We start from the raw sequence: 21,416 nt of genomic DNA, 5'->3' as shown, positions 1-21,416 counted from the left end.
GGGATATTCAACTCCAGTTCCAAAAACCTCTATCTCTCCTGCTTTACAATGAAGTAGTAAATTGCTGTCACTACAAATAGTCTTGGGAATGAGAGACTTTGTTTCAGATACCAAATAGCAAGTCAACCAAACAAGTCAAGACAGTTCATATGAAAGTGATTTCAGAGCTTCTGATGCTTAATTCATTTCATTCAACAACAAGCCATCATAAGAATAAATCTATCCCTGCGCAGACGTAATGGCTTCATATTGCTTCATAAGGAACAATAGCCATACAACAGCACGTCTAGAGTCTACTCCTGACCCTGTCAGACCATTCTGGAAATTATGGCTATGCAACATTTCACACTGAACATAAATAGTGTTGCCACAGCAATGATCTCACCATAACAACCAGAAGCAACAGCTGTCAGCAAGATTTATGGTGTGAGTCGTTTTGATAGCGTCTGTTTCCAGCATTGTGGTGCACTCACAACATGTGTCGAATATATTATATATGTTGTTCAGGAGGGCTATTTCAGATTCATGTTGTTCAGGCCAAATGGAAGTATTTGAAGCCAAATCAGCAAAATGATGGCCATTAATGTTATTTCCAAATGGTGGCTCTAGACTGCAGGAACTCCCACTGGCCATGAATCCTGGTGGTTATCCTTGTGTATACTCTGCTTGGATCCAAAAAAGTCAGAAGTGTCTGAGCTAACAAAATGAGTTTTTCCACTCAATCCCTGAAGCCTTTATGAATGTGTGCATGGGTGTGTGTGTGTGGTAAGCATTTACATGGATCATTGGCAGGCCTAGGATCCTATTAACTCATATCCCTTAAAGGGAACATCTATGATTATGGGGAAATGCTATTCTCTGGTTTGTTTACGTTCAGAAGTGATGCATATTTTAAGGCGGAATGTAACTTGAGTTTGTAACTAGAATTGTTTCGTTTTTAAGCAGTTTCGATCTGTGTTTTTACTTTTATGCCGTTATTGCTCCTTAGAGCTTAGAGTCTGTTCCAAAAATAAACAATAAAACACAGCAAAGATTGTGCAGTTATCTATCTATCTATCTATCTATCTATCTATCTATAAATCATCTAGTTTGCCTAGATTTCTCTGTAATTACACAATAATAAGAAGAAGACTTTGAATTTGAAGCAAAACCACTAAACGTTACATAGTGCAGTTTCTGCAGTGCTTAGCCCAGAGCAGCTCTGGCAGATACTCCCTATTAAAGGAAATTGTTCTATATAGAATGAGCACTTAAAGACTCCTTTGCATGATTTGTGAAAGTGTTCTTCAGATTCATTATTCTATTTAGCAGCTTTCCTGAAAACACGTATTTTATTGTTATGATGTCAAGATTTTTACAATAGAAGAATTATTCTGGGTGCTATATAGAACTCTTTTCTGAAAGGGGCTTTAACCACTTATAGCATATTCTTCATCAGTCTGAAGAACCCTTTCAAATTTTCAAAGAACCATTTAGTCATGCAAATGGTTCTTTGAGTGTTCAGGGCTCTATATAGGAACACTTTTTTTTAAAACTAAGGAACCCTTATAGAACTATTCTTTTATGTGTGTAATCCTTGTCATGACTCTAAGCCTCCTGCTGTTCAAAACAAACTTTTGACCAGAGAGTGTGTAAAAGCAGAGAAAGTACACCAATAACTTTTCCAAAGAAATCCCCAGAGATATATTTAACACTTTAAAAGCTTCTTCACATGACCTAGGTCACTTCAAACAGCTTCATGCTGCAGATGATTAGCTGAACATGGCCATTTGCAGCAATGTGAAATTCTCTAATCTCCTCCTCTCTTTGATGCATAGTGTGTGTGTGTGTGTGTGTGTGTGTGTGTGTGTGTGTTTGTCTGTCTGTGTGTCCCCCACCTGTGCTGTTGGATTTAGGCAAAAGTAGCAGCAAGCTCCCTTGGCCACAGACCTTGCAGTGTCTGAGGGAATCAGACAGATTAGCTGGAAGGAGAAAGCGGCAACCTGGAGAATCAATGACCTGAGAAAACCTCAGCCAGAACATTCCAGTGATGGATTCCAGTACCAAGAGAATCACATTCTGAGTGAAAAGAAAACAACTGGAGGAGTTCTGCAATTAAGTAGTGGTCTACTGTGGCAGAACTTTAAAAAGAAATGAGGTGCTGAAACAATGATTTCTTTATAAAGAGTAATTTCTCATTTGCGTAAGCTCACAGATGTATTCTATCACTGATAAAAGACCTGAAACCAATGGTTAAATTAAACAGATGATGGGACGTGTGAAGGAGACGACTGAAGAGCTGTTGGTGAAGCTTCATCTGGCGAAGGATTATCACTCAAGTTTTTACTTTTTAGGAAATTTGTGCGGTAGTTGTTGAGCATTAGCTGCGAAATGTGCTACACTAGTGAAATAGAATACTGAATACACAGCATTTGGAGGACAGGCAATGATAAATAAGAAGAAATAAGCAACATAAAAATAGCAACATTATGAAACAAAAAGACATTACAAAGTAAAAGTCCAAGAGTATAAAAAAACATTAATGGTTTTAACCCCTTTAATTTCCTAGAGTACAAAGTTCTACACTGCAGTTTATCACCGCAAAATCCAATGTACTTGAACCTCTGTAAGATTCATTGTGGAGATGCTGGAGCCTGTAGAATCACTAGAGAAGAATTTGAAGCAAAGAAACCAACTATGACTCAAATGATTCACGGCTTTATGACAGGAACGTTCACAGTATCACTTTATATGTTCAACGGAACTTTTAAGTTGAAAGGCTTTGACTCAGATTGGTCAGAGATGAGTGGTAAAAGCCAAGCCGCAGGTGGGTGAGTTGTGTTTTAAAGTTGTGTGTGCTGTGGTGAGGTCAGTGGAAGGGCTGTGTGTTGAATTGCTCTGGATTTAATCAGAGATCTCCCGCTGAAACAGGCAAGTGGGCCAGAGAAACCCAGGAGAGACCCAGGAGTGATGTCAGTGCTGGGAGTGAGTTTGAAAGACGAAATGACTGTTCTTAAGTATTCGTTATTACTGTGGTGGCACATAAGACCCACAGCACTGCCAGCTTTAAAGTGACACTTAAAACCTCTGCCACATGCTTTATAAAAACCCCAAGGAAAATGGCAGCTTACAAGAGAAACACAAAATGTTCTGTAGGTAGGGTTAAGGTAAGTTGACACTGAAGAATATAATATATTTAGGATAGTTGCTATTGGTCCATTCAGCACGAAATCTTCACACAGTATGTGTCTATGTTCAAATTATGTCGAAATATAAAAATCATAAAAAATGGGGACACTTTATATAACCAAAATTTGTGGACACATACTCATGATGACCTTAGGCACAGCAAAGCATACCTTGCTTTTGGGCTTTGTGGAGATTATAAAAGCTGCATACACAAATGAAGACTTTGTCCACAGTGAATGCACTGTAATGTAGCGGATTTCACTTATTATCAGTGGTTGAGACAAGCATTTGTACATAGGGACTTTGGGGTAGCTGGGGCCTTGTCTGGGGAAATATCACCTTCTGTGTTTGAGCTGGAAAAAGCTGTATTCCAGATTAATTGCAACGAACAGTCCTCTTAAAGCGAACAGAGAGCCATACAGTTGAGATATCTTTTGCATAAATAACTTAGAAATATCTGACAGAGAACTACATCTATTATAGTCCAGATAGTCTTAAACGGTAAGAGGTTATGACAGTGACATATTACCATGTGCTTCTTAACATGTGCTCCATGTGTATCAGGACTGTATTTTAGCAACAATTTACATTTGTTCATGTTTTTGTGGGTGCATGTGTGTTTGCATCAGACCGCTAACAACAGTCCTCAGGTGTGAGATACATCGAAACAATGGAGCTGTTGAGAGTGTCTTGGTCTGGAGCCATACAGGCTTCTTCTTATTTTAGCCTGAGGAAGAGGAGGAGGATCACACATGCCTTCCATATGCGGTAAGCGCTGGGATTTCTGCGGCTCTTGGCTGGGGCCAGCACAGGGCCTCTGCTGCAGCTCTAATGGTTGGAGTGTGCTGGGCAGGAATAGCTGCGGTGGTGCTTAAACCTCCAGCCGTCTGCCAGAAGTGGGGCTGTCTCCCTCTCTGTCTGCAAACCATAAATGCCCTCATTGTGCCCAGTGCAGAACCAGCTTCACGGACACCACACCACACAACAACTCTGGTATGACACACCATGGCTGCAGAACCAATGAGAAATTTAGAAATTGTTAATTAAAAATGGTTTGCTTTCTCATGAGATCTGCTCACATAATGCAATACAGAACTGAGTGGCAGCACAGTGACAGAGAGTGCTGGATTGTTCCAGAATGAATATCTACGTCATGGAAGGAGTGAGAGACATCCGCTTACTTTAGAAATGTGAATTATATTACTGGTTTTCCCAAATGCTAGAAATGAGTTAATTGTCCTATTTTTTCCATTCAGGCCTGCCATACCCATGGCTGTCACCAAGAACATTACTAATTAAGGTCTTTCATTTCTTTGTTTTTTTTTTTTTCGAATGGCATAGAGTTTGCAAGACATTCATCATGTACTTAGCCTATATATCCTTTCATTTCAATAATGATACATCATTACATGCCACTAAGTGTTTTAAACTGAAATTGCATGACCCGTATGCGTTGGTCAGATTGATGATTCAATGCCCACTTAAGATGGTGTGTCCAAGATACACAGCAATTATTCATGTTTCCTCCCTTGAGTCACTGACTAAAACCTGATGTAAACCCATCCGTTTAAATGTGTGAATGAGCATATGCACAGATGAAAGTGTCACACCAATAGACAGAGATCCAGGCTATAGCCCAGATATCTTTGATGTAGTCCTAACTCATAATATCCTGCTATTGTCAAGAAAATATGGTTCAAGGTTCTAAGCCTCAGAGCTGCTGTCTTCTTCTGTGATGTGTATGTAACGTGAAACCTCCAAGCTTCAGTAGTAGAAGTTAGCTGTTTGACATGATGATTAATGCTGCTTTAGCTAATTGGAAGGGGTTATGTTCCAAATATAGACTGGGCCAAATGTCTAAATCCCAAATAATGGAAAAGAAAATAGTGATCTGGTCCATATATTCATTTTCCTTGCGTTATTAAGGCATTACTTCAAAGAGTACAGCACATCCAGGCAGAATTAGCAAATGTGCTAGGCTACAACAACACAAGACTTTCCACAGTAGAGAAAGAAGGATTGAATCATCTGCTGGATTTGGTGAAGAGCAAAGAAAAACTAATGTAAGATGTTTTGCTCTTTGCTCATTGGAGACAAACCCTGAACAATAGGGAAACATCTGCATCTTGAGCATCAGGCATGCACCAAATGAAAAATCCAATGGCGATCTTAGGAGCAACCATTCATGAAATTAAATTTGATGTGAGTAAACTGTACTCAGGATGTTTTGCAAATGCTCTGTCAAATAATGTTTGATGTGATACACATATTTAGAATGAACTCCTAAATGCATTCATGGATATAAGCAGCTCTGTGCATAAAAGAGAGACCACAATACTGAGGTATGTGTAGTGCCAAGGCAACCTTCTAGGTAATACAGTTCATTTTAAATGCACACATTAGTGACAAATAGCTACACAGTTTGTATAATCTGCCTAAGTTCACAAAGCCCAATGCCAAGTGTTGGCATCAGGGATAAAGAATTCCCCAAGAATTCTGCAGTTAAGAAACGAAACTGTGTTGTTAAGTTGAAGTGGTGTTTGAGAGCCACATGCAAAATATCCAGCATCAGTACCTGACCTTACAATTACCTTTTAATCATGTTCTACCTGCACATACGCATATGCACATGCATGCACTAATGCTTTTATCTAGCTAGCAGTCTTGCATGTTTTACTCTATTTTGGAGCTGTGGAACTTTCCAAAGCAGGATAAAAAGTGCAAGACTGCCAGTCCTTGGCGCATCATTAAATCATTATGATGTGGCTGAGGCTCTGCATTAATAATAATAGACAGTTGAGTCACTATGACAGATGATTGCAAATTAACTGAAGCTGGAAAAAAAATCTTCCACCCATAAGTCCTCGGTGGATTTAGAAAATGTGCAAAAGTGTCCACTGAGCTGAGCTTTTTTTCTGCAGATGTGTGTTCGTAAGTGAGTGAGTGTGATTTTGGAGCATCTGACAGTCCAGTTTTTGATTATTCCCACAGATTTCATTTTGGAAAATATTTCACCTCTGTGTAGATTGATGACGATAAAACTGATGATGTTGAAAATGTGTGTGTCTTTGTCAGTGTCTGTGCCTGGATATAAATGACAGCATTCCAAGTGTGACGTCTTTGAGCAACATCTCCCAGTGGTCTCTGTGGGGAACTGAGCTGAGAACACAGACTGCTAGTCACTGCAGATTGGCTCCAAATGACCCAGATTCTGAGAGTGAGGTTTGTTTTCAATGATGGGAAGTTAGATCACTGAGCTTCACACTGAGGAATCTTGTGTCTCCATTTCCCTTTTTTTAAAAAAACTGCAAGCACTCCTCCTAATGTTCGTTTCCTGCTTCCAAAACCCAGGCTGTGTTTTTGGCCTCCTCCATGTACCCATCAGTGCTGTGACATCAGAGAGACCGCATGTTCAAATTCTGCCACTAAATCAATCACATTTTCTTTAACTCTATCCATGATTGGCTACTTTTACTTGGAGAGGTAATTTAATTAATATTAGAGCTACACCTTCGAGTCCAGCCATGCTCTATCTAAAAATAAGAAAAAAGACAACGCTAATTTCTGCTTATAGTTTGTTAAATTAATGCTAAATTAACTGTGATTCTCATTCATATTTTTGGGATAACTGAAACATGTACAGCATGTTTCATGTTTTATTTGAACCATATATTTCATTTTGTTCGCTGTAGGTTTATTATGTCTGTAGTTAATGCGATATGTTATGCATACATCTCCTAATGTTCTAACCCCTAGAAAATGCACACTTGGCTGTATTTACCTTGCCACCACAGTACAATCCAGTGTGCTGAAGGATATCCACAACCCCAATAGGTGGCTATACGCTGGTCCATTTCCAATGATTGATAGAAGAATGCTGACAAATTGTACCTTAAAACAAGAAGTATACTCATTTATCTTAAACCTATAAATGTGAGACAGATGTTTCCACTTAAATGGCTAATGAGAATTTCATTTGCTTTTCCATTAATTTGTATTACCACAGATATTTAATCCTGCATGGCAGACAGATTCTTTACAAATTGCCTCAGAGAACCTCCTTTGGTACAACAAATGCAGCTCAGAGTGTGCATTTGTACTTTGTCCTTCTCTCACTGAATCTGGACCTTCATTTAAGAATCTGGAAAGGATTTGCCTGATTATTTCCATCTCCCTGTCACTCTCTCAGCCTACTAATCTTACTCTGTTTTGATCAGAGCATGCAAAAAGGCTACAGAAATCTGCATCATTTTCACTCGGTTGGAGAGCTGCTGACACCTCAATGTAGGCTTGATTTATGGCTTCGAGACTTGATTTATTAAGGTTGATTTAGAAAGCATTAACATGCCAAAACAATATACAATTAACTAGCTTGCCTTTCTATTATCAGGACTAATTCCATTTGCATGAGTTGCAATCACTATGGAAAAGCTGAGGATTTAGACATACATACTTTTTTTCTATTATCTTCTTCACTCATGTATTCATAATCAGCCATATGTTGCAGATTTGTCAGAGTAGAGAGATTAGTTTGAAAAACTGAAGTGCATTTCTCTTACTGAGGCATAATCAACTGCAATATCTTCATGCAAACACTAAGCTTTCACTTTTATTGTGCAAGACTTAATGCATTGCCCAAAAACAGAGGACAGAGGAAAACCTGACACCAGCACAACCAGGGATTAGTTCTGAGGTTCTGCTGGACAGTTAAGATCTGAAACCAGAGAGTGTGTCTGACAGGAGAGCTTCTCTGTACTCTACATTTTTACAGACTTTGTGCAATACGGAGATGAATGGAAAACCAGCTGCTGTGAGGAATCAAAACAACATAGGGAAAAGAAAGAGAGAGAGAGAGAGAGAGAGAGAGAGAGAGAGAGAGAGAGAAAGAGAGAGAGAGATGGAGTGCTGGGAAATGAGGAAAGTCTCTCTGAAGTCTTTGGGAGGGAGCGTGGGGGTGTTGAAGGGTAGCCAGGACCGCCTGTCCAACAGACTGTGCATCATCTTGTGTCCACTCTCCATAAAACTTGTTGCACAACCGTTTTTGAATGATTTTCATTCTGCCTGAACATCTTAGCTTAAGTAAAGCTTTTGAAAATGATGTCACACCCTCTGAAATGTTTGATCTAATCTGAAGAGTTCATAGCTCTTACTTTAACCAGAATGTACATACAATTCTAGGGGCAACCTTTATATCTTGAGAAGATAATTTTAAAATTCTTCTCATTTACAACACTAGTTCTTAAAAAAATATTTGTTGAAGAATTCTGGGCAATGTTCATGAGGTTACGTCGCTGTTATGTTATAACAAGTTTGTTAATTGATTACTTCAAAAAACATTGTCTGTCATAACGACTGCTTTTGACAACTTGTAAAACTTGTTGGGTAACATCCATAATTATTATTTTTTGAGTGAAATGACACAGCACATTACAGCAAATGACTTTAAGACGGACATGAACATTCATTCATTCATTCATTATCTGTAAGCGCTTATCCAGTTCAGGGTCGCGGTGGGTCCAGAGCCTACCTGGAATCATTGGGCGCAAGGTGGGAATACACCCTGGAGGGGGCGCCAGTCCTTCACAGGGCAATACACACACACACACATTCACATTCACACCTACGGACACTTTTGAGTCGCCAATCCACCTGTTATTTTGGACTGGGGGAGGAAACCAGAGCACCCTGAGGAAACCCACGCGGACACAGGGAGAACACATCAACTCCTCAGAGACAGTCACCCGGAGTGGGAATTGAACCCACAATCTCCAGGCCCCTGGAGCTGTGTGACTGCGACACTACCTGCTGCGCTACCTGCCCCAGATATGCATATTTTTAATATAATGCAAGCAATATCTTCTGAAAATTTTGATATAAGTGCACAGTTCACTGCCAGCAGCCATGAATACATGGGGGTTTAATTAGTACACAGTACCTGCGTGATGCTGTTAGTGCTCAGTGAGAAAAGAAAAGTGAAAAAGACTATAATGGAGACCCTGATATGTTTAACACATGAAATCCTATAACAGGCAGCAATTAGAAAACATTTCACTTTCAAAATTACAGCAGTGGGTCTCCTCAGTTCCCAGATGTTCATGTTTTCACAGTTTCAACATTTATTTATTGTACTATTTTCATTTAAAAGTATGGTCTAAATGATTTGCAGAACATTGCATTTAGTTTCATTCATTTATTGTCTGTTACCGCTTATCCAGCTCAGGTGGGTCCGGAGCCTACCCAGAATCACTGGGCGAAAGGTAGGAACTCACCCTGGAGGGGGCGCCAATCCTTCTCAAGGTGACACACACTCACACATTCACTCATACACTCACACCTACGGACACTTTTTTGTCTTTGGACTGTGGGAGGAAACTGGAGGAAAACTACACGGACACAGGGAGAACACACCAAACTCCTCACAGACAGTCACCTGGTTTGAGTGAGCGAGACTCGAACCTGCAACTCCAGGTCCCTGGAGCTGTGTGACAGTGACGTTACATGCTGGGCCACCGTGAAGCCCTGAATTTTGTTTTTATTGTTTTATTTTGTCCAGTGTCCCAAAGTTTTTGGAAATGAGGTTTGTAGACAGATAAATACTTTAATTTCATTGTATAGTACAAAATGATTAGTGTGTCATTCCCCACAGAGGCTTAAATCTTAAAAATAATCTGCCATAGGAAATAATTTGTTTCATCTAGCCTAATTAACTTAATTTGACATTAAAACATATTTATGAACTGTGTTTTTCATGTTAGCTGTCATGACGGCCTTAAATGTTAAGATATCTTATGTATACTGCCCTAAATTAAAGCGTTACCAAAGATTCTTTATTGGTTCTTCTATGACATCTCTTCAAAGTACTCTTGGAACATGTATTTTTAAAGAAACCCCTTCCAATTAAACTCTGTAGAGCCATTCAGCTTGAGGACATAACGTAACGTAGGTTGTAATCCTTTCTGGAAATCAGCACTGTGTCCTGGAAACTTGGAGAATCTATAATTTCTCAGAGTGAAGAGACCTTTAGCCAGCAAGTAGTTACAGTGTATGAATTATGGAGGCAGATTGCACTAAACCAATGTGCTATTCTTGTTTTGATCATACTGATCAGTGTAAATGTCTAAGTGACATAGAGATTATCATTGCAGATGGTGGATTATGTTGAACATTCCAGCTGCATTACAGAGCACTAAAAGATCCTCCAAAAGAATGTAATGCACTTCTTCATGATGAATGTGTTCTATGCGCATGATAAATTAGATCAATAAAAGCAACTTTCATTGGGATCCTGTTTTCCTTCTTCCATGGTCTTGTTGATGGCAATGGAAACATTCAGAAACACTGTGCAAAATATTCTGCTGCTTTTTCACATAATAAAGCAGCTCTGCATAATTTCAGGGGCACAAACATTTTGATGGGTTTGAGTGTTTTTGGGCTAAATTTCCAGTCTAACACCTACACACACACTAATCTGAAGTCAGGCACCAAATAAATACATGCTTGGTCTGGATGGAAAACTACAATTGGCTTTGGAAAAAGAAATAAATGAAAGGAAATCCGAAACATTTTTGTTTTATATAGGGAATGCTGGCTTCACCTTTTCACTGAAAAGTCTGCAGTAGAGACTGATTTCTGAAGTGAAAACCGATGGCTTAGGGACATCATGCTCATGTTTCCTAATGATTCAGCTGCTCAGTTTGTTCAGGTTTAATACAGTGAAGTCAACTGAACAACATAGCTTTTAGTTTAGCCTCACATCAGTCTTAGTTTGCATCAGTGTTAGCCCCATTCCATCTATCACAGCTCTCTAATCCAATCTAGCTCGGAGACCCTCTAAGGTTTTATATTTCATTTGACCACTGAGTGAGTTCCTTAAAAACAGCTACTTTGGCTGGTCTATGGCTATAAATCGCCACTCCACAGATTCACTATGGCACCTGAACAAAATGTCTGACCTTTCCTAAAGGATGTTGTCATGCATGGCCAGCCCTTTATGGTTTATTTAAGCTCAGTCAACTTTCCATAAATGACCTGAGTGTTTTCTGTGTAACCCAAACTTTGTTCATTGCTCTGCTGAAGTTTTATAGTCTCCAGCTCTGTAGTTTAATCACTGAGCCTGAAGACATTTTTTTGCCTTCATACTCAAGATACAGTTTACAGCTCAAAATTAATTTTACTCACTTGAAAAAGATCCATCTAAACATAAGGCCCTCCCTGGGCCCTAATAAAGTGTTAAATGGAAAGACTTTTGTGGATGTCAATGGCCAGTGCCACCTTGTAAAGGGTCAACAAAGTGAAGAAAAAAGCAAATGTAATGTGTGTTGGTCTTTAAAAATATTTTCAATTGCAAGCAGCCATAACACTAGAATCCTACAGACCTCATTGCATAACACTGGCCAAGCATTTGTTTAATAGATTCATCTTGTACCATTGTAATGGGTTACATCTAGCTTTGTCATTATTAAACCCAGCTGTGTATTGTTGCTGCCAATAGCATTCGTCACTAAATGAGTATTGTATACAATGCTTCTCTAAATAATGGGTGCATACATTCATTAGTTAACAATGAGTCACTTACTGAATTCAGGCCTAAATTCATATATATATATAATTTTATTTTATTTAATAATGTCTTTGTACATGCTTTACTATAGTTCATCTGTCATTTTATTTGAAAAAAAAACTTTGGGGACCATGCAATTGATATTTAAATGGAAAATAATAATGGACCTGTTAAAGAAAATGGTTCACTGCTAAACAAAACATACACTTAGTAAACTTTACTTTACTTAGCAAACAGAGACAACAAGTAAAAACATATTTTCAGGGTTTTTCTACAGATTATCTCCCCTAGATTTAAGGTATTGGCAACTCTGCAACAGTAACCACTAGCACAGGCTTCCTTTCAGACTTCTGAAGCTATTTATACGTTTGATTTTGAAAAGATATGTCATCTTTCCATATTGTTGCCAGCACCATGTTGTTATACAGCTCAGCTTGGAAGAGAACACTGAGTCCCCAATTCTGTCATGTTAGCCAACAGACTTCAACAGACACTCAACCATTGTGCGATGGAGGAGACTTTCTTAGACTCCTGGCCATGGACAGCTGTAGAATCATCAAGGACAAACTCTCTGTCTACTGACCATAGGCCCAACACTTACAAAGGTGTACCTCTTGTGATCAGAGCAACAACATTATATAGGTTTGCCTTTTAAATACAAGGTCATTCTGCAAGGTTAATGCATGTTGCTGCATATTTTACTATTTAGGGTGACCAGACGTCCTCTTTTACCCGGACATGTCCTCTTTTTTAGACTTAAAAAATGTCCGGTCGGAATCTCACAAACGTCCGGGATTTTGTTTTTCTAGAGCTTACATAGAACTTCGAGAAATTTCGTTCACAAACTAGTCCCGCCCTCCCCTACTCCGTTTGGTTCGCTTGAATGAGAAGGGGGCGTAGTGAAGTAGCCTAAATTCTGATTGGACGGTCTGACTGTAGAGCTACCGTTATTGGTCGTTAACCTCCTCTGCTAACATTTAATTGGTCAGTCTGCACGTCAGTAGTCCTTGTTTACGTCAGGCAAAGCTCGTGTACCCACCCTCATCTCGAGCAGCTATGCCGAAAAGTAAATGTAAGTTCTCGGATGAATTAAAAGCAGAAATTCATATTCAAATAAAGTTTTTTTATTAAAATGAAGCATATGTTTTTAATATTGCTGGACAGAGTGTGGTTTTAGTAAAGCAAATGGTGTTTCGGGAACATATTTTTAGTGCAGTACTGAGCTGAACTGAGCAGAACTCAGTATCATCCAATTTTCCTGGGAGGCTGTAAGTATTTTTGGTGGAGCTGAGACTTTTGAAATAAATAATGCACTGCTCTGGATGAAAGTTTCACAACCAGCCTTGTACTTTAAAATATGACCCAGGGTAGTTATTGTTTAAAGAATCAGTGCTTTTAATGGCTAGCTCCAAGTAAATATGCATCATGCACTCCTAATCCACTGAACTGTTCATTCTATTACTGTTTTTTGCTTTTACAAAGAAAAAGAGTAGGTTCACTGAAGATCCATTCTTTTCCACTGAATCAGATAAGGATGTTAAAACATTAACAGCTGTTTCAATTGATTTGTGTGACTGTATTAGACCCACCTTAAAACAACTGAGTTTAAGTAGCATACACTGCCCTCTGCTGCTTGAACTGAGCAACAGCAGTTAGCTTTTATTTACACCCTACTTGAAATATTTTTTCTTTCTTTTTTTAAGGCTTGTTTGTTTGTTTTTATTAATTAGTGATTCCCATAATCTCTTTTACTCACTTATTCTTTTTTAAACTCACACACTTATGTCCAAGTACCTATATTTATATTAGTGTGTGTTATATGCTTATATGTCTTATTAATATCTTGTATGTATGTATTTAAAATGTGCTTTATTTGTCTAGAACACACAGTTCTAATACACAGCTTATATATAACTCATTGTTGGCACTGTTGGATATAAACCTAAGCCCTGAGTCTCCTTATCTACCATCTCTCTCTAACAATAACCAATTGACCTGGTTATGATGCAGTCTGTCCTTTTCAATTTAAAAATAGTCCTCTGTTTTCTTTTGCTCTCTCTCTCTTTCTCTTTCTCTCTCTCTCTCTTTCTCTTTCTCTCTCTCTCTCTCTCTCTCTCTCTCTCTCTCTTTGCTATTATATACACTGAACAAATATGGGCTGGAAGAAAGAGGATATGTGAGGCCTTTGTGTTGCCAAGGAGACAGGGCATGGTTGGAATGCCTTAGAGACCTGTTAGGCAAGTTCTCTTCTTATTAAGGAATAGTCATAAGGACATATACGTGTTGATCTATAACTATCAAACATGTTCTGCAGGTAGAACATGCCTGTGACATGTCTGCAACCTCCACAGAAAAGGCGATTTAAATTAAAGGTGTACTCTTCTATGTATTGACATGACGTCTTCAATGTGGCAGCTGATGCAGAGGTGTGGCCAACAGGTGAAAATTCAGGTAAGGTCAGTTTCTGGATAACCTCAGGAGCCTCCTCCTCCTCCTTTTCACTTTGTTTCCATTCACAGGAGAGTCGCAGAGCTTTTGTATTCACCTGCTCTTCAACTCACCTATAACGACAAACAGAAAACAGGTAGGGTGTCTTTCTCTTACTTACTGAATAAAAGATGAATCCTCGACAGGTAGCTCACTTTCTAACTAACACATTTATTACTGAAACAATAAAAACGTTGTGTAAGTGCCTTATATCATAGAGATGGCTAGAATTCAGCGTATTATTGATTCATGTAATATGATGACTCATATATAATATTGTAATGAACCTAATAACTGCTCTATCCACTGTGCAAAAGTCACAGTAAGTCCCATGTAAAGACATTGTGGTGCGATGTGAAGAAACCAAGCATTTAAAACATTGAATGCACATATTTCTGCCTTAATCTCATTTCTCAAGCCCTTTAATGCTAGTAATTGAATTTAAACAGAAAAGATTTTAACCATACTGTGTCCAGCGTCAGCACATCAAGGTTAATGTCGATTTCCATATATTCAAACAAGTATAAATATGAATTTACTGCAACTACTTTGAATAACAACCTTATTTTTTTATATAAATAAAGAACACTATGTTCTTTATTTTGTTTTTATCTAGAAATGTTTAAACCATGTAAGCATCTTGTAACATGGTTAAACTGAGCTTAACACTCTTTAGAACTCTTTGTAACTTAAATTAAGGGAACAAACATTAACACATAAAGTAGGACCATGTAACTGTTATTTGCGTTTGTGACAAAAGGGTGTAGCTTGTAAAAATTTATTAAACCAAAATATAACTGAAACTGATCATATTGGCCAAACCAGTTTGGCACCATTCATACCTGTTCCAGCTCCTGAAATTGTTATTTCATGTTCCTCTGACTGCACAATATGCACCATGGAAGTATACACTTCAGTGTGTGTTAAAGTTAGGAGAAGTGCTAGATTCCCTTTACTGAGTGCAGCTTAAAAGGGTGGAACAAAAAAAAAAATAAATGTCTAAACAGGACTTTAGAAGGACTTTGGGTGTGTTGAAGCAATGTAATGAGGGTAATTCTGATTTTGCAATGTGGAGTGTTATATGGTATAAATGCATCTGTGGTTAAGGATTTCTCCTGTGAGGACTCATTACAAACATTCTGCTGATCCTTTGAGATTTCTTGCATCACTATACTGGTGTGTCGTAGCCTTCCTCCATCTTGGTATATATTTTATCAATTTGTTATAGAAAAATAATTTATTAATTACATTCTAATTATAAGTAAATATGAAGGAATGAAACAGACTAGAGTATTTACATGGTTTGTTGAGACCATTATTAAAACAGTTTTTCTTAGTAATAACAACCAGAACCCTCATGGTTGATGTACTTTTAAGTAAAATACTCTTAATGTGCTCACACAGTGGAAATACAAGTTTCCCCCTAATTTTAATATAGCAGTGTCAGCTCATTTGGGTCATAATTGGAACGTAACCTGTCAGAAACAGATGTAATTTCATTTTCGCTGTGAGCTACCTATACATTCATATATATATATATATATATATATATATATATATATATATATAGGCACAATTAACCTACAGCAATTTAGCCTCACCCATTCATAATTATACTATTAGAACTGTCTCAGCTCATGCTGCATTTTAAGTGAGGCAGATATAGACCTGTCAATCATACCAGCCTTAAAGGCACCTTAACAACAGTAAATAAAGTATATAATATGAATGTGAGATGAATGATGTTGAGTGAATATCATGTAGAAAAGCTGTAAATGAATTTATCAGATTGTTATATATTATGTTATTAAGGGGGTGGCATGTTGGTGCAGCAGGTAGTGTCGCAGTCACACAGCTCCAGGGGCCTGGAGGTTGTGGGTTCGATTCGCGCTCTGGGTGACTGTCTATGAGGAGTTGGTGTGTTCTCCCCGTGTCCACGTGGGTTTCCTCCCACAGTCCAAAAACACACGTTGGTAGGTGGATTGGCGACTCAAAAGTGTGTGTATGTGTTGCCCTGTGAAGGACTGGCGCCCCCTCCAGGGTGTGTTCCCGCCTTGCGCCCAATGACTCCAGGTAGGCTCTGGACCCACTGCGACCCTGAACTGGATAAGCGGTTACAGATAATGAATGAATGTTATTAAGGTTAATTACCTAAGGGTAGTGACAATTTTAAGCGCTGTTTCTTCTTATCAATATATTAAATGGACTAAATAACAATTCAAACAGCCGAAAATGAGATATTTTAGATACTGTTAACGGTTGTAATGCTTTTACTTTTTTTGATGAAGGAATGACACAACTATTGTTTCACACAGGAAAAGGCTGCAGACATGAAGCTACTATTAGGCCTTGGTTTTGCTGCGATATTGATACTCCAGAGCTTCCAGGAGGTTCCCACACAAAATTTGACAAATGAAGTAGAATTTACCTCTGGCTATAATTTATTTGGCTTTAATAGTGGTGATTCTGAAGATCCTACTGCCCTTCCAGTAGAAAGCAAGGAACCAGAAAATGACACAGATTCTCTCACCACAGTTCCGACATTTAATGCTGCCTTGAACTTCAGCACAGAGGTTTTCTTAAACCCCAATGAAACCTCAACCCAAGAAGACAACACAAGCAGTACAGTCACACCTGGGCCAGACCTGACCACGCTGATGACCACGGAAACTGACCTAAACAGTACAGATGCACAGCAGCCCACGATCAACAGCACGGCACCTACTACTGGAAATTTTACTTCAAATGAAACAGCCATTGACAGCTTTGATAATCAGAATACAACTACAGGCATCAATATATCTTTTACGACTGCTCAGCAACCACATACTGCAAACACGTCATCCAACAGCTATCCAACTTCATCTAATGGTACAATTCAAACAACGACCAGCCAGTTACCAACCACTGTGTCCACAACCGTCCAGTTAACTGAGAGTGGCTCACAACTGAACAGAAGTGGGGGATCATTGGATGTCAGGGACAATGTACAGGAAGGTAAGGGAGAGCTCAGTAGATATGAACAATATCACTGTATACTGCTGAGTAATTGTTATTGTACCCCACATTTCCACACAAAAAGTGTCAGTAAAGACACATAAATTGACTGATAGATCACTTTTACAAAAATGTCTGTTTACCCCAGGTGTATCAGTCAAGACAACGATTCTCCTCAAGTTAAGCACTTCAGAGGATGTTTTTACAGTAAAGATAAAGTAATCCACTCACTTTAGGAGTTTATTAGCTAAGTTAGCTACAGAGAAACAGAAGTTACACCAAACATGTCTCTGCAAACAACTACATTTGGTTTAAATTATGTGTAAGTTAGATTTTTACCAGATCCTAACTTTTCCTAAGTACCATGTGGTAAAACACATCTGGTTTATGTGTGGCATCAACATAAAGCATTGTTTTTAGCTCTCACATGCTTTGATGAGTTATGAAGAGTGATTGAAATGTTCTTTCACATGCTTTTACTCTCATGCACATCTTAAGAGGAAACAGTAAAGGAACAAGGTCATGCTTCAGTCAGGACCTGTGTTTATCTGCCATCTGAGAACCATCGGAAAGCTTAGCCCAGAAGTACTTCAGTAATGTGTTATCAAAAGGTCAGGTTTTTGCCTTTTAAAACCAAACAGACTCATTTATATGGGGGAAAATCTGATCCTAGAACAGATGATTTAGGGTACCTTGAGGAACTTGATATACAGGCCTTGGATTATGTTCCTGAGTTGGTAAGACCTTTCATACTATGTTAAAGAAATCATGGTTTGAATTCATGTTTTTTTATATATATATAACATTGATCTAAGGGAATATAGTATATATTTATGTCTTGATTCATTAATTAATCCATTAATTAATTTATACTGTGTAGACATGACTAACAATAAGTGAAAGCATACACATAGACACACACACACACACACATGTATTTATTTCAGGTTGGAGAAGCATGTCATCGCTGTCCAATTTAAAATGTGTATCTCCCAATATAGTAACTTCACAAGAGAAGGAAAAAACCTTTTTACATTCAGTGGAAGTGAATGTAAAAAGATTTTATTTCAGCTATTTCTATTGGTCCATTCATCATGAAATATTCATAGTGTGAAGGACAGCTGCTGTGTTCAAATGATGTAGTAAACTAATAAATTAAATAAATGTTCTTAATTGGACAGTGGCAATATTCAAGGGCAATGTAGCAGTGTATTAAAAAAATGCTGACACTCTTTTATAGTCAAACAACACATCTCCTCATTTCCACCCTGGAGCTGTCCCACATTTCCAGTGTCCTGTTTCAGTTCTAAAGCTCCAGTGGCTGTGTATGTGGGATTGGGTTTCACCACTGGTTTGTCCCTTGTGCTAAGCCGAGCTCTCTGATTACTGACACCTAACCTTATGAGACAAAAAAAGCACTGTGTTCTCTCAGCACGTCCTGGGAGGGTCTGTGTCCCCAGGTCAGCAGCAGAACATTGTATCTCACTGCTGGACTAAAGTTATTTACATATAGAAAGCATCCTGGAGTTTCCCCAAATCTTTGACAAACATTTTGACAAAGATTAAAAATACTGGTTTCATCTTCAGTTAAAGGGATAAATGATTACATAAATAATTAATGCATTTAAAAGACTTCATTGGAAAATCAGAGACATTGTAAAATGTTTTTTACTTTCATGTGGTGACAGGTTATTTAAAAGATTCTATTTAACTCAGTCACAATTACAATGACATGTAGTTTGAATAAATAAACCAAAGCGTTACTTTGAAATCAACTTAAACTAGAAAAAAGCATTTCTATGCTTTTTCCACATTATATATACTTCTAAATATGACCGACTGAAATCAGTTTTGAATGGTAGTATAACTCAAATGTAGTTTCAAGTAATGGAATAAGTAAGCATTATGATTAATATATTAATAACTAAATAAAATTTTGGTCCAGGATAAAAACAGGACTTTGTCCTCTACAGAAAATCACAATGCAAAAAAGCTGAGCCACGTGCTGGATGGGATTTCGAAAATGACCCTAGATTGCAATTCTTGGTCAAAGCAGAACAGTTACAGTGTTGAATAAAAGACAAGTTGGAAGGTTTAGAATGTTTTTTCAGCCCTAAACCTTTTGTTATTTTGTGCTGATGGAAGATTGCATTGTTTGGTGTAATTTGGTCTAATCAGCGGTTTATCTTTACAGGTGTTGGCTCAGATATTAAGCAAAAAGCCAATAACCAGCCATTGGGAGTCGTCCTGGGAATTGCTGTAGCAGTGGGATTTGTTGCCGTGGTGGCATATGTCATCATGAAGCAAAGGAACCATAGGGATTTCTCACACAGGAAACTGGTGGAGGACGTACCACCTGATCCAGGTTTGAAATAACTCTTAAATATCCTCATCTTCATCACTGTTATTACTGTCTGGATTAAAGTAAATGGGGAAAAAAATATTTAGATGCATCCTGGATTAAATGCATTTATTGTTGTCTTGTTCTGTACTCAGGAACTATGAAAAATAACCAAGATTGAAGAATGCCAGTTATTGTTTAAAGTCTATTTGTTTCTTGACTGGCTAAACCTTCAGACATAGTTTAGTGCCATGATATATTTATAGTACACAATAATGTTTACAAAAAACAATGAACAAAAATACAACAGCCCCACAAAAATAGACTTGAGGCATAATGTTAATAAAGTATATATTAATAAACAAATTAATTGATTCACATTCATTGTTTATTAAAAAAATATATTTTTGCAACATTTTATAATATACAATATTTAAGATTAAGAAAATGAAATGCATATTAAAATTTCTAAGCTATGACTGTAAAAGGCATTAATTTCATTTTATTTTCTATTTTTACCTGCAGTGCATCTATATATAAATTTACTGTAATGATCTTGACCCCTTGAGCAAATATTTACTGTGTTGCTGTGATTACCCATCTGTAATATGTCTTTGTTTGCTCTTTATAGTTCATAGGTTGGACCATGGTGAGCCTCTGGATTTGAAGAGTGATGGATCTGCTTACTACAACCCTGGACTACAAGGAGACAACATCCAGATGACCAGCTTCCCTCGAGGACACTCTAACTAAAGATTATTCTGCTACTCCAGAGACACTGACAACGTACATTGGACCTTGCTGTTATTAAACAACCAAAAAAATAAAATGAAAATGTTTCTAATCAAGATAATGTAATATATAATGTAAAATGCCAAATGAACTTTGAAAGGACCAAAGCTTGTTTTCTTTGTTATTTTTAATTTTTTATAATCTCTTTATAGAGACCGAGAGATTTCTGGAAGTGACACTCCTTATTTTTAAAAGAAAACTGAATATATATTTTTGTTACAGGTAATTAAATATTAACATAAAATGAGTCAATACACATAATTTGTATAATAATTGGTAAAACCATGAAAATCCTATGATGTAAACTGATGAGTTTTCCATCTTATATTAAACTTGTTTCACCTGGTAGACTGAATACTGTAAGGAAAATTAAGATGTAATTCAATTATTCTGTATAATTCTATTCAGATATCACTGGTATGAAAATGTATAGTATTTGAACACTATAGAACACCTTCACATAAGAGTGTAAAGTTTCAGATGTAATGAGTAAGGCTGGCACATTTATAAAAGTACATCAATTCATTTAAATTCACAATAGATTCCCTTGGTTCCTAAAGTCAAGTCTGCAATGAGATGTTGATTTATAGTTTGTAAAAATATCTCTGTCCTTTGTATAAGGTATGAAAAATCCAGAAAGGGCCATAAAAAAGATTGGAAGTTACAGGCTAGGGTTTTGAGAAATTACTTGGGAATATTGGTGTTATACTTGCTATCATGTCCAGTACTACAAGAAATATACACTTATACTGCTGTAAAACATTCCAGCGGGTATTGGTTTAAACATGTGTTAACTGACTGTAGTTATTTTGGAATAATGGATTGTTTTGTATGCCTCTGGGTATTGCAGGGTCTTTCTATCTAAAGTGTGCTGTTGCACAAAAGAGGTTTCTGGTGACTACAGGGCACATAACAGAACTTTACAACCGACTACAGGAAGCAATAAAAAATATTATTTTCAAAATTGGAAAAGCAAATTGTACTTTGTACCTCCTGTGTTTTAATGTTAATTAAAAAGCTTTATTAAAAAAAATACTGTTTATATATAAATTAAAAACAAAGAATGGAGCT

General features: G+C 37.6%; 1 protein-coding gene across 2 annotated transcripts; it reads left to right on the top strand.

The window, feature by feature from the left end:
• Window positions 1-12,751: 12,751 nt before the first annotated feature.
• LOC136679417 (mucin-15-like) lies at window positions 12,752-21,358 on the top strand. Of its 2 annotated transcripts, none has more exons than XM_066657925.1 (7): window positions 12,752-12,800; window positions 13,894-13,965; window positions 14,043-14,179; window positions 14,248-14,312; window positions 16,751-17,212; window positions 19,407-19,577; window positions 20,185-21,358. In XM_066657925.1, the coding sequence occupies exons 5-7, from the start codon at window positions 16,873-16,875 to the stop codon at window positions 20,304-20,306; spliced, it is 633 nt and encodes a 210-aa protein (XP_066514022.1). In that variant the 5' UTR covers window positions 12,752-12,800; window positions 13,894-13,965; window positions 14,043-14,179; window positions 14,248-14,312; window positions 16,751-16,872; the 3' UTR covers window positions 20,307-21,358. The 2 variants fall into 2 exon arrangements, with proteins under 2 accessions (XP_066514022.1, XP_066514021.1); XM_066657924.1 differs by having other exon boundaries at window positions 16,531-17,212.
• The last annotated feature ends 58 nt before the right edge of the window (window positions 21,359-21,416 follow it).

The sequence above is a fragment of the Hoplias malabaricus genome, chromosome Y (assembly GCF_029633855.1).
Source record: "Hoplias malabaricus isolate fHopMal1 chromosome Y, fHopMal1.hap1, whole genome shotgun sequence".
Classification (NCBI taxonomy): Eukaryota; Metazoa; Chordata; class Actinopteri; order Characiformes; family Erythrinidae; genus Hoplias; species Hoplias malabaricus.
This window is presented reverse-complemented; position numbering and strand designations above follow the sequence as displayed.